General features: G+C 63.6%; 2 protein-coding genes across 2 annotated transcripts; one reads left to right on the top strand and one right to left on the bottom strand.

Moving 5' to 3' along the window:
- Positions 1–225: 225 nt before the first annotated feature.
- Sox7 (SRY-box transcription factor 7) lies at positions 226–6,504 on the bottom strand. Its single transcript, XM_048330569.1, is given in 3 exon segments — positions 226–790; positions 792–1,216; positions 6,212–6,504. Coding segments are annotated over 3 exon segments (1,104 nt in total). The 5' UTR covers positions 6,438–6,504; the 3' UTR covers positions 226–337.
- On the top strand, positions 6,436–12,257 carry LOC125339715 (basic proline-rich protein-like). Its single transcript, XM_048330974.1, has 4 exons — positions 6,436–6,931; positions 7,185–8,010; positions 8,129–8,797; positions 12,182–12,257. The coding sequence occupies exons 1-4, from the start codon at positions 6,436–6,438 to the stop codon at positions 12,255–12,257; spliced, it is 2,067 nt and encodes a 688-aa protein (XP_048186931.1).
- Positions 12,258–13,555: the final 1,298 nt, after the last annotated feature.

The following is a 13,555-nucleotide window of genomic DNA, read 5'->3' as shown; positions in this document are numbered from 1 at the left end:
GAGAGCACCGGGGTGTCACGGGGTGTTGCCGCCAGCCCGCGGATGGAGGCCGCCTTCCCTGCTTTCCTTTGCCAGCCCTGGCAGGACTCTCACTCAGAACCTCGGTGCAGAAGCGACTTGGGGGTTCCACGCCCAGGCCCAGGGGCCCGAGGGGCACAGCCTCCACCTCACCCAGAGACCCAGAGGTCGGGTGGGGTTCCATCCAAGGCGGAGGCTGCAGGGCCGGGCCGCGGGTGCGAGGAGCCGGTGAGTAGGGTCCACCCCCGCTTCAGGACGGGGGGGGCGGGCGGACGGTGTGCTGCCCCGGCGCGGTCTCTGTGCCCCCCCGTGACACACCCTAGGACACGCTGTAGCTGTTGTAGTACGCGGCCGTGGCGTCGGCCAGCACGGAGATGAGGCTGGTCTCCGTGGGGCCCGCGGGAGTCCCCTGGGAGAGGGGCGCGTGCCCACCGAGGGTCCCCGGCCCCAGGGCGGCGTCGGGGTGGCCGGGAGTGTTCAAGTACTGGTCGAGCTCATTCCGATCCATGTCCCCCAGCAGTTCCACTTGGCTCAGCTGGTCCAGGGCGTCGAAGCCGGGGTGCTCGGGCGGCGGGGACAGCTGGCCCAGGGGGGCCTGGAGGCCGGCGTGCAGCGGGTGGTAGGGGGCCGGGGCGTAGTAAGCCGGAGACGGGGGGCACCCAGGAGCCGGGGACATCATGGCCAGGGGCCCCAGGGGATGGCTGCAGGGGAGGGGGCTGGCGGCGAAGTCCGGGGGGTAGGGGGACCCGGACAGGGGGGGCATGCGGCGGGGGGTGGGCGAGCTCCTCCTGGCAAGGGGAGGAGAAGAAGGTCTGCTCGGGCTCCAGGGCGTCCAGCGGCGACATCTCGGGGGGCGTGGGCAGCCCGTAGGGGTAGATGTCCGCAGGGGCGCCGCCGCCGCCGCCGGCCGGGCCCTCGGGGTAGCAGGCCCGGAGGCTGGGCAGGGCGGCCGGGGGGTACTCACCCCGCTCCTCCTTCCCGGCCGGGGAGGCCGGGGCCGGCAGCGCGTTCTGGTCCCGCGCCAGGGAGCTGAGCAGGAAGCCCGCGTCGGCGCGGCGGCACAGGCGCTTGGCCTGCTTCTTGCGGCGCGGCCGGTACTTGTAGTTGGGGTAGTCCTGCATGTGCTGCAGCCGCAGCCGCTCCGCCTCGTCCACGTACGGCCTCTTCTGCGACAGCGTCAGCGCCTTCCACGACTTGCCTAAGCACACACGCCGGGGGGCACCCCGCTCAGCAAGCCCCCCGCGCGCCCGGCTCCCACCCCACCCCCAGGCACCGCGCCCCCCCGCGCGCCCGGCTCCCACCCCACCCCCAGGCACCGCGCCCCCACCCCCAGGCACCGCGCCCCCCGCGCGCCCGGCTCCCACCCCAACCCCAGCGCCCCCCGCGCGCCCGGCTCCCACCCCACCCCCAGCGCCCCCCGCGCGCCCGGCTCCCACCCCACCCCCAGCGCCCCCCGCGCGCCCGGCTCCCACCCCACCCCCAGGCACCGCGCCCCCTCCCCCCCGCGCGCCGGCTCCCACCCCACCCCCAGCGCCCCCCCGCGCGCCGGCTCCCACCCCACCCCCAGCGCCCCCCGCGCGCCCGGCTCCCACCCCAACCCCAGCGCCCCCCGCGCGCCCGGCTCCCACCCCACCCCCAGGCACCGCGCCCCCCCCCCCGCGCGCCCGGCTCCCACCCCACCCCCAGGCACCGCGCCCCCCCCCCCGCGCGCCCGGCTCCCACCCCACCCCCAGCGCCCCCCGCGCGCCCGGCTCCCACCCCACCCCCAGCGCCCCCCCCCCCCCGCGCGCCCGGCTCCCACCCCACCCCCAGGCACCGCGCCCCCACCCCCAGGCACCGCGCCCCCACCCCCAGGCACCGCGCCACCCCCCCCCCCCCGCGCGCCCGGCTCCCACCCCACCCCCCCCGCCACTCGGGAGGCTGAGACACCAGGGTCACAGACCCGCGCCAGCCCAGGCCGCCACGTCCCGGCCCCTCGGACCCCCAACTAACCACTGACAGCGCCGCGGCTCGCGTGGCAGGGTGCCGGCCTTGAGCAGAAAGGCGCAGCGACAGTGCTCAGGCCCTGAGTCCAAACCCAGGACTGGCACAAAAAATATATAAATAAATAAGTAAACAACAAGCCAAGTGTGCTTCAAATCCAGAATATGGACCGGGCTCGGACAGTGTGAGATTCGCAGAGGAAGGTCGACCTGACCTGTCCATTCTATTCAATCATGAATTTCAATGAAAATCCCCTGCCTCTCCTCTCCAAAGTGGCACCAGCCTATTTACTTGTGGCATAAATCCCACCGCCCTGTGTGAGGGAACCCAGGCTCAGTAGTTAGTTGCACAAATTCAGGTAAATCACAGGACCTCACTTAGGTAGGAAATAGGACCACTCCTTGCCTTGGAAGGTCAAATAGTATTTTGTTGTATGAAGATTGGAGTGTAGCCAGAATGATACTAGGTGTCTTCAATACACATGTGCACATCCGTGTGCATATATGCACACATTCATGCACAGCTATACAAGCATACATGAGCTATCACTTCCTGCAATCCACTTAGGACCCTTTGATGGTGGCAGAGCACCTGTTCAGCCATGGACTCTACACAGAAGCAAATCCCTGAGTTATCAAGGATCTTGTTTTCTGCAGAGACTAAATAGATGAAATAACATTTTACTTAAATAGGCTAAAGAGATTGCACCATTACACAATTCAGAGCTCTCTCTTTAGCAGCCTCTAGCAGGGAGGGGATTGTAGAGCACACCCGGAATCCCACAACCCAGGAAGCAGAAGGACTACGTAACAAGACCTTGTCTCAAAAAAGATCTGAAAGTAAAAGTATCTCCTGGTTGGAGTGGGAGGGGAGGGGTTGGGGGCAAATAGGAGGATCAATATACATCATATGCATGTATAGCAATATCCCAAGGAATTCCACATGCTCGTAAAATCTTAGCAAGAAGCCTTCCACATTTGTAGCCTGCTGGTGCTAAAATAATACTTGTACTTGACTTTCTATTAGCTATTCTTTGCCTGCCATTGTGCAGGCCACCTTGGCATCTCTCTTCCATCTTCAACAGACATGGTGCACCCCCTGGGGTCCAATGTGCTCCAAAGATCATGCCTGGACTCGTGCATTGTTACCTCTTTGGGTGATTCCCCCTCCTCCCAACACACACCCACACACCCTGACTCTAATGGATCCTGAAATTGGAGGCCCACCAGCCAAGTGGACAAGGCCTCTGACCAAGCCCTGTAAGGAAGGGACCACGTTTCCCATGTGGCATACTCTGACATCGCGTGGGACCCAAGTACCCACAATAGTTGACTCCGTGAGTCTGGATAGCAAAGGAAGCTGAAAGCTGGGTGCCAATGGCTCATGTCTGTAATCCTAGCTACCCACCCTGAGGCTCAGATCTGAGGACTGAGGTATAAAGCCAGCCTGTGCAGTAAAGTTTATGAGACTCTTATCTCCAATTAACCACCACCAAAAAGCTGAAAGTGGAGCTGTGACTCAAAGTGGTAGAGTTCCAGCCTAGAGTGAAAAAACTAGGGGACAGCATTCAGGTCCTGAGTTCAAGACCCAGTGCTGGCAAAAGAAAAGAAAAAGAAAGACGGAAACAAAGAAAAGAAGAAGGAAGGAGGGAAGGAGGGATGGAAGGAAGGAAGGAAGAAAGGAAGGAAGGAAGGAAGGAAAGAAGCTACATAAGGGCTCATGAATGGAAAATATTAAAGGTGTTCTGTCACTTTTATGAAAGTTAAGTACTATAACTTGCTGTCACTTAAAAAAGTAACTCGAGTGTTGCAAATCCCATATTCAGGGCTAAACATAGGTTCTCAGCTTCTGGCCAAAGCCACAAAGCTTTTGCAAAAGGCTCATGACACAAGTTTACCATACATTCTGGAGGTGGTTGAAAATAAAATCTAGCCCTGCTTTCTAAATGTACCTGGATGTTGTAGCAATATAAACTACAGTACTGTAAAATACATGTTTACAAATGCTCAATTGTCTTGACACACTTTCTCATTCATAATGAACTCAAGTACTACTGCTGTTCAGGGGCGAGTTTCAGCGTGAGGGTTTGCAAAGCTTACAGTGAAAATGGTTGGACCCTCACATCCAGCTCTTCCTCTGAAGAAGGGGAAGAGAGATCGCACAGGAAGCCGCTCACTCTGCTGCCCCAGGTTAACAGGTGCCGAGAGGCCATGTTTTAACCAGCACTGCTCAGGTGGTTTGACCTCAGTGCCGGGGTCTGTGGCAGGAATCACTTTCTGCTCTGTGAACTCTGCTCTCTCTGGTGACTTAGGAACTCTCAGACAAGGCTTGACTGGCAGGAGGTCTTTGTCACCTAAGTCCCTATGCCGGCTTTTTCCCTGAGCGGGCAGCCTGGATTCTGGGGGTGCCAAGGCTCCCCATCTTTCAGCCCTCTCCCCCCCGCCCCCACCTGCACCTGTAACAGCCACGTGGTTACACGGGACTCTGAGTCCCCAGCTGTGGTGGGTTCATAGAGCCCAGGAAGAAAAAGAAAAAAACCCTCTAGATTCACCCCAAAACGTTTCATTAAGATTGTCTAACGTGAAGAAAAATATGATGCTTTAGGTCAAAGAAAAAGTTATGATTGTATATATTAGTGTATTTCTGGTTCCTTTAACACAACACATTTTTCTATTTCGTACAGCCGGGGCCGGAACACATGGGCCCCCAGATGCACCGTGGACACCTTTGGCCCCGAGTCTGGGCTGTGAACAGGAGGGGCTGGAGCCCAGCACCCCTCCCCGGCCCGCCCCCCCCCCCCCCCCCGCTGGAGCCTGGGGTCTCTGATCTGCACGAAGGGCCGGGTTTTCTTTCCAGGCCTGCAGTTTTTTAGCCAGCACTAAGTCAGGCCTCGCCCCAGCGTTCTGCCAAGGGCAGGCGCCTCTGATTCGATGGAAAAAGGCAAGACTGTCCCGCAGGGCGGGGTCCGGGGGCCCCACGGCCCCTCCGCGAAGAGCCCGCGTCCCCGGGCGCCTTCCAAGGTCCCCACCGGCTCCGAGGAAGAACTTCACCCAGCGCGTCGAGGCGGCGGCGGGGGAAAAAGAAATCCCACAGAACTCGGGGCTTCCTGACTGCCCCGACCCCTGTCCCCCTGTCCCCCTGTCCCCCCGTCCCCCCCGCCCCCCGTCCCCCGCCCCCCGTCCCAGCCGGGTCCGCGAGGCGCCGGGCTCCTGGACCGCCCTTGGCCGTCCGTCCCAAGCATCCGCCCCGCGCGGGACCAGCCGAGGGCCGCGGGGCTGCTCGCGTGGGCTCGGCTTTCTGGGATCTCATGGCGTTAAAGCGGGGTTCCTCCCCGCGGGGCGTTTACACTTAAGACGGCTCCGCGGACGACGACCTTCCTCTGCCGGTCTCCGCCGCCGCGCGTGCCGTGCCGTGCGGGCGGCCGCCGCGGGGCCCGACGTTCGCGCCTGGCGGGGCCCACGCGCGCGGGTCCCGGCCGTCCGACGCTCCGGGGCCGGCCCCGATCGTCCCCGCCCGGAGCAGGGCCGGGAAGGGGCCGCGGCCGCGCTTCCCCTCCGAACCCTCGGGCCGGCGGCCCGGCCCCGGTCCCCGGCGCCGCGCGCCCTCGCCGGCCCGGCCGGTCCCCGCCCCGCGCGCGCGCCGGCTCTGCGGGGCTGCCCGCCCCCGGGCGCCGCTACCCGCCGGGCCCCGGCCCCGACCCCCGCCCCGGCCCCGGCCACAGACCCAACCCCGGCCCCGGCCCCCGCCCCGGCCCCGGCCCCAGCCCCGGCCCCGGCCCCGACCCCCGCCCCGGCCCCGGCCCCGACCCCCGCCCCGGCCCCGGCCCCGGCCCCGACCCCCGCCCCGGCCCCGGCCACAGACCCAACCCCGGCCCCGGCCCCCGCCCCGGCCCCGGCCCCGACCCCCGCCCCGGCCCCCGCCCCGACCCCGACCCCGGCCCCCGCCCCGGCCCCGGCACCGACCCCGGCCCCGACCCCGGCCCCGGCCCCCGCCCCGGCCCCCGCCCCGGCCCCGGCCCCGACCCCGGCCCCGGCCCCGGCCCCGACCCCGGCCCCGGCCCCCGCCCCGGCCCCCGCCCCGGCCCCGACCCCGGCCCCCGCCCCGGCCCCCGCCCCGACCCCGACCCCGGCCCCCGCCCCGGCCCCCGCCCCGACCCCGACCCCGGCCCCCGCCCCGGCCCCGGCCCGAGCGCGCTCGCTCGCTCACTCACCCAGCATCTTGCTGAGCTCGGCGTTGTGCAGGTCCGGGTTCTGCACCGCCAGCCGCTTCCGCTCGTCCTTGGCCCACACCATGAAGGCGTTCATGGGCCGCCGGATTCGGCTCTCGGACCCCTTGTCCCCCGCGGGCCTCGGGGCGGGCGGCGGCGACAGCTCGGCTTCCAGAGACGGGCACTCGAGACCCTCGGGCCACGGGTAGGCTCCCAGCATCGAGGCCATGGCGCGGGGTCACCGGGCGCTGCCTCGCGGGGCGGGCACGGACCGAGCCCTCGCTCGGGTCGGGGCGTCGAACTTGGCTCGCAGCCGCGGCCCGGCCCCGATTTATCAGCTCCGGGCGCCCGGGTCCTCCAATGACTCTCGGGGACGGCGCCGCCCCTCCCCGTCTCCGCGGCGGCCCCCGCCCAGTCCCGGGCCGCGGCCCCGCGCCGACCCGCGGCGAGGGGGCCGGGCCTCGCCCCGCGCCCGCCCCCGGCCCGCCCCTCCGCCTCCGGAGTCCCCGCGCCGCGGAGCTGCAGGTGCGGCTGAGCCGCCGGCGCCCGCCGCCCACGGCCGCCGCGGCCCGGGCCGGGACCCGAGCCCGCCGCGGCCCCTCAGTTCCAGCCCACGAGATCGGCACAGGCAGATCCTACCCGGCAACGGGATTCGAACCCAGCGCGTGGGGAGCGGCCCGCGCCCCAGCCCCCACCTCGCCCCAGCAACTCGGGAGCCCGGAGGCGGGTCGGGGTGGGGCTGGGGGGGGGCCGGGGGTCGGCACCCGCCTTGTGCCCCAGGCGCCGCCCTTCAGGCCTCCGGGCCCCTCAAGGCGTGGGGGGGGGGGCGGGGAGCAGGTCTTTCCTGTCCTGTGCCATCAGGTCCCGTCCGCCCCCCCGTGTCCCCCACCCGCCCGTCCCGTCGGGAGCTGGGTCGTGTCTCCAGGAATTCTCTCCCTTCTATTTTCTCGGCCCCTCTGGCTTCCACTCCACCCAGGAGCTCCGGGGCCCGCGCACCCCACACTCCGGGACAGGGAGCCGTTGGGCTGGGAGTTTATGGCCGCCGCTCCTGGGCGCGCGCGGGGTGTGGCGGTGAGCCGCGCGGCGTGGGGCCCCGGGGCCGCTCGATACGCGGAGGAATGGGCGGGCGAGCGGGACCCGACGCGACTCTGCGGACTGCGGACCCCGCCGCAGGCTGGACTGGGTCCCGGGACTCAGCCCGCCCTGCCTGGGTCCCGGGACTCAGTCCACAGTGTCCGGGACTCGGTCCGCCCTGCCTGGGTCCCGGGACTCAGTCCACACTGCCTGGGACCCGGGACTCAGTCCACAGTGTCGGGGACTCAGTCCACACTGCCGGGGTCCCGAGACTCAGTCCACAGTGTCCGGGACTCGGTCCGCCCTGCCGGGGTCCCGGGACTCAGTCCACAGTGTCCGGGACTCAGTGCACACTGCCTGGGACCCGGGACTCGGTCCGCCCTGCCTGGGTCCCGAGACTCAGTCCACACTGCCTGGGACCCGGGACTCAGTCCACAGTGTCGGGGACTCAGTCCACACTGCCGGGGTCCCGAGACTCAGTCCACAGTGTCCGGGACTCGGTCCGCCCTGCCTGGGTCCCGGGACTCAGTCCACACTGCCTGGGACCCGGGACTCAGTCCACACTGCCGGGACCCGGGACTCAGTCCACAGTGTCCGGGACTCAGTCCACACTGCCGGGGACCCGAGACTCAGTCCACAGTGTCCGGGACTCGGTCCGCCCTGCCGGGGTCCCGGGACCCAATCCGCAGTTCTCTCCGGAGCGCCGCGGGGCCGGCGCGGCTCGGCGGGTGCCCAGCGCGGTGGGGGAGACGTGGGGCGGGGCGCAGCCCGCCTGCCAGGCGTCCGACTGGCCGGGCCGCGCGCGGGGCAGGTCAGGTGCCCGCCCGGGGCCCTTTCCGCATCCAGGATTGGGGACGCGGGGACGCCCCCACGGGATCCACTGACTGAGGGCGCCCACGGCGTGGGCGCCGGTGCCCCCGGCTCCGCCTGCCGCCGGCGGGCGCGGAGCCCGCACGGCCGTGACCGAGTCACCGACGCCCGGCGGGCAGCGCGCGCCGCCGGCCCGGGGCGCAGGTGGACGGGAAACGGCGCCGCTCGGCTCTCGCCGCGCAGGCCCGGGTCGCGTTCACCCGAGCGCGCGCCGTCCGTCCCCCCTCCCGTCGGCGATCCGCCGGCTGCCCCAGGACGGCCGGCCCCACCGCTGCCCTCGGAGGCGCCGACAGTGACCCGCCGACACCTGCGGGGGGGGGGGGGAGGCGCGGCGACGGCCGGAGGCGGTGCCCGGGGCGGGGCTGCGGGGCGGCCTGCAGCCGGCACCCGAAGGAGAGGGGGTTTGCTGAGAGTGTACCGCCGTCGAGGCCGACTCCGGACCCCAGGGGCCCCTCCCCCAGGAATGCAGGGCTCCCGGCGAGGGGGTGGCAGGGCCCCGCGCTTTCCCGCCCTAACGAGCTCCGCGGGTCCGGCCTGGGGGCCCTGTCCCGGGGCGCAGGTGCCCCAATTCGGCGGCTCCCCTGGCGACCCCCCCCCTTGGCGCCTGAACGGCGCACGCTCGCCCCGGGCCCTGGACCCTTCCAGGCTAGGCGGACACGAGGCTGGGGGGCCCGGGGCGGAAGGAGGGGCGCGGCGCGGCGGGGCGGGCAGGGGGGACGCGCCGAGTCTGCGGCTCCAGGTGTTTCGTGTCGTCCGGAGGGGCTGCGGAGCCCGGGCGGTCCCGGAGCCCAGCGCCGGGCGCTGCCTGCGCAGAGCCACGGCCCCGGGAGCCCGGGCGGGCCCGCCGCTCGCGCCCTGCCTTCCCCTCCCCTCCTCGCGTGCAGCCACCCGCGCGTGGAGTTCCGTGGCGGGCGGCGCGAGGAGAGTGGGGGGGGGGGGTCGGGTCTGCGGATCGCCGACCTGAGACGGGGTGGGATGGAGACCAGGGAGGACGCTGGCAAAGGGAGGGTCCCCCCCACGGCGGTGCGGGGCAAAGTGAACCCCGAGAGTGAGCGAGAGAGCGAGCGTGACAGGCAGCGGACTTTCAGGCAGACACCGCAACCCCCACCCCGACCACACTCCGCTTTCTCCGAAAGAATGGCGCTTTGTTTTATTTTTCCCTTTCTCAGTCCCTCCCTCTCCTCTCCCCAATCTTCCCTCCCCCTTCCCGCCCACCTCCCTCCCTCTAAGCACCCCGCATTCTGCATTCTTCTCTCCTCCCTTTTCTTCTGCTCCCTTCTTTCCTTTTAGCTTTGAAGCCAGAAAGCCTTCCTGCTCAACTTTGCTTGTGACAGTTCGGTTATCTGATTTAGGCTTCATTTTCTTTGCCTGTAAAATGAGAATAATCTGGGGCTACTGTGCCATCTAAAAACCATGAGTGGATGATATTCTGAAAAAATCTAAAATGACCAGGCCTTTCTCTTCCCCCCTGGGAGCTTTCCTTGTACTTGAGTGGCTGGTGGGGTGTGGGGACAGGGAGCAGGCAGTCTCCTTACCCACCGAGGACACCCGGTGCCCCAGGCCTGAGCGGGCTGCGTGCCCCTCAGTTCTGGCCACACAGAAGTGACCTCTCCAGAGGGCGGCGGCAGAGCCGCTGACACTCGGGTGCAGATGTTTTCCTGTTGCTCTTTGCACAAGCAGGAAGTGGAAATCATGCTTGTCACCATCTTTTCTCACCCTGGTTTGTCTGTATTTGATTGACAGTCTTACAGGGCAGCGCCCCATTCACTGACTTGTCTGGCCTTCACACAGCCCTGCAGAGGGGACAGCCGAGGTGAGTGTCCAGTTGTGTTTCAGATGAGGTGGAGGCAGGGCACAGGCACCCTCTCTCTCCCACCTGGTATCTTTTGCCCTCAAGCCCCAGCCCCGGATTTCTGGGCACCTGGGGAAAGGGCGTTGACTGGCCTCTCCAGCAGACCTTTCCTCATCCTCATGCCTGAAGGTCAAAGCTCATCCTGGATAAGGTAAAGGGAGACAGTGGGCAAACCCAGGTGGCCAGGAGCAAAGCCGGAGAGCAGGAAGATCTGGCCACACCTGTCGGCCCTGTCCTCCCCCCCCACCCCAGCGCCTAGTGGTCTCCACACCTGTGACTGACCCAGAACAAGGAGCCCCACCCATAATTCCCTGCACACCATTACTCTCACATTCCTTTTTTCTACACCCACAGAACCTTCAAAGTCATTCTGGGGGGAAAAAAAGTCATCCTAAGCTGGAATCATTTGAGGGATGAAAAATAACAGAAAAGATTTAAGAAATATCTTGGAGCTGGGAACACGGCTTAGTGGTAGATAGCACACACGAAGCCCCGGGTTCAATTTCTTAGTACAGAAAAAGCTGGAAGTGGCGCTGCGGCTCAAGTGGCAGAGTGCTAGCCTTGAGCAAAAGAAGCTCAGGGACAGTGCTCAGGCCCTGAGTCCAAGCCCCAGGAGTGGTAAAAAAGAAGAAATACTAGAAGAAATATCTTAGGCTTATCTGAGCACATCAGAGCAAGCAGAACACAAAGACACCAGGGCAGAGTTTCAAAAGCTCTTCTCTGTAGAAGTGGAGAGCAAGCTTGCTCCTGCACGAGAGCAGGGCCCAAATACACCAAGCCCTTCCACCGTAGATTACTAGTAATGCAATACTAGGGTATTGAAACCTGGTTTTCTTGAGCTCCTCAGATCAGACATCTCTAGTTCTCTCTCTCTCTCTCTCTCTCTCTCTCTCTCTTTCTCTCTCTCTCTCTCACACACACACACACACACACACACACACACAGGCATGCCGGCTCTCTTGTCACTGTGTGAGTAATCCCATCTCCCAAAGGATGTCTGGAGACTCCACCATGGGAGGACTGCTGGCTTGGAGCCAGGATCCCTAAGTCCAGCCCCACCTGACTCTGCTGGCTGTGTGGGTCTCAGCAAGTCACTTAACCAGTTAACTCCCTGGTCGGGAGCCTCCCCGAGGCCTGGGGGACGGAGGATGTGGCCATGTTTTATGGACTGTGCCAGACGGTGAGTTAAGTGAGCGGCTGCTCCTTGGGTGGCTAGTGTCTGCGGCCCCCAGCCCCGAGGGGCAGGCGAGGTCCCGCTCAAGAACAAACGCCTACCTTGACTTGCTTCCACATGACTGAACAGCTGTCAGGTTTCCTTGAAGGGCGCATGCGTGCCAGATTATGGCACCGCCGTGACGTCGTTAGGCGGTCATAGCTACACTCTCAAGTTCCAGTGACAGATCAACAAATGGCAAGAGGCACTGATGACTGGTTCACAAGCGTGTATTTCTCTGCCTCTTGCCTTTTTCGCGATGCCTAGGTAAGGAGTGAAAGGGGGCCACTGATGATGATACAACGTGGAAGTACTGTTTGCTCGGGTCATCTATGCCCACCCCTGGCTTCCGGCCGAGGCGTGTCAGGCCAGTGACGCTGGTTCTGCGAGACAACCCTCCCAGATAGAGATCACAGCTGTAGAATTCTGTCGCCACTCGACAATTCTGGTGTGAGAGGCTGAGGACGCGTCTCGTTTATTTAGCTCCAGTGACTGCTTGGATGGGTGGCTTTTAATTGACAAGTTTCTTTTTTCCAATAAAACGTTTATTGAAGTCTGCCTCCAGAGCCGTGAACAGGAGTTTCACGTGGTTTTCACGGTGGGCACTCCCGCCTGTGCTGAGCTCAGGAAATAGAATGTTCCCAGCGACGCTGCTTCCACGCCCTCCCTCCACCACCACGCTACTGGAAGCTCCTTTGGAGCAAGGACTGAGCATTATTCTGTTTAAAACTACAGCGTGTTCATGATAATTTAAGAAGACAGTGAGGGCAACAGATCAGGAGTGGTCTGTAATTGAAAATGCCGCGTTACTCGGGTCCCAGGGGCTGCACGGAGGTGGCAGGGCTTAGTCAGAAGGCACAGGGAGCACTGTGTGTGGATGAGAGCCTTTACCACAGGTGAGGGAAGGGCAGACGCAGCACTGCAGGCTTTAGGACTGACTGACTGTTGTGAATAACTTCAGCAGGCTCCGGGGCATGGAGTCCGTCCCTGGCTGTGTGGTGCCCGGCCCTGGGGTACTGAAGGCAGAGGAGAGCCCCTGAAGGTGGCGGTGGGGGTTGGGCTGGAGTCGTTGGCTAACATCTGAAGGCACGCTAACAGCGAGTCCTCTATTCACTCTACAGTCAGCGAACTGGAGCTTAGTCAAAGCATAGGAGAGATGACAGAAGGCACAGTTGAAATGTGTTCATTTTTGGCACCCTAGAACCTAAACAAAGGATGTGCATACAGTAGCACTTGTGAAAGGAGAAAGACAGAGGAAGGCAAGGAGGAGGGAAGAAGGACGTGGTGTGCGGTGGGCTGCCCAGACCTCACGTCCCACCAGCCCTGAAGTGAGGTGTCCAGAGCAGTCGGATGGCTTCGCGTTTCTGCCCAACTTGCTTGTGCACGGATTGTTTCAGAGCTCCCGGATTTACACTCAGGAAGTGGACGACAACAACCTTACATAACTTTTTGCACACACTAGCAGACATACCCTTCAGCATGTCTATGGGACTACCTGTCTAAATTGGTCCTCATACCCTATGCTCAACAATTCTGCTGGCCCTGACAGTGGCTGTGTGGTGCTAGTAAATGACTACACGTCACCTGAATGGCCAGGAACTGGAATCATCCGAGGCTTCTTTGCCCACATTTTGCACCAGGGCTAGGATGACTCCAAGGTCAGACTAAGCTGGCACTAATGACTGGACTGTTTAAACAGGCTCTCCACAGAGCTTTGGCTTCTTTTTAACATAACCAACTTGAGGCTTCTAGAACAAGAGTTCCCACAAACAAGACAAAAACTGTCTGGCCTTTTCTGATAGGCTCAGAAAGCACAGGCCATCGCCACTGGCCAACAACGAATCGGTCAAAGACGTCCCAACTCTGGCCACAGATGTCCAACTCTCAAAACAGGATGTGTCCAAGACTTGTGGCCATATTTTAAAACTAGCTCAAGGCATGTGTAACCGGGAGACAGTGGAAGTCAGAACACCAGAATGCTTTAGTTCCCAAAGCAGAGTTAGCCCAGGAACTCTTCACCCCAAGGCCAGTGTCGAGACTAAGAGGTGTGTCATCCCCTTCTTCACGGTTTCCTTCCACTCGTATTGAAAGTAAATGACACACAGTGCTGCCCCTCTAAAAGGGGTCTCAAAGCTCCTTTATAAACTAATGAAAATAGGATAATAGTAACTTCACTTGTTAAGATGGAAAATGAGGTACAAAATGTGTTTGAGCCATAAAACAATTTGAAAGATAGGGATGGGCCTAGATATTGAAATTGTGTTTTCTAGATATTGAAGAAAAACAAAAAAGGGCTGGGGATGTGACTTAGTGGTAGAGCGCTTGCCTCGCATGCATG

This window comes from Perognathus longimembris, chromosome 21, assembly GCF_023159225.1.
Source record: "Perognathus longimembris pacificus isolate PPM17 chromosome 21, ASM2315922v1, whole genome shotgun sequence".
In the NCBI taxonomy this organism is placed as follows: Eukaryota; Metazoa; Chordata; class Mammalia; order Rodentia; family Heteromyidae; genus Perognathus; species Perognathus longimembris.
The sequence above is the reverse complement of the archived record's forward strand: the minus strand, read 5'-3'. Positions and strand labels throughout refer to the sequence as shown.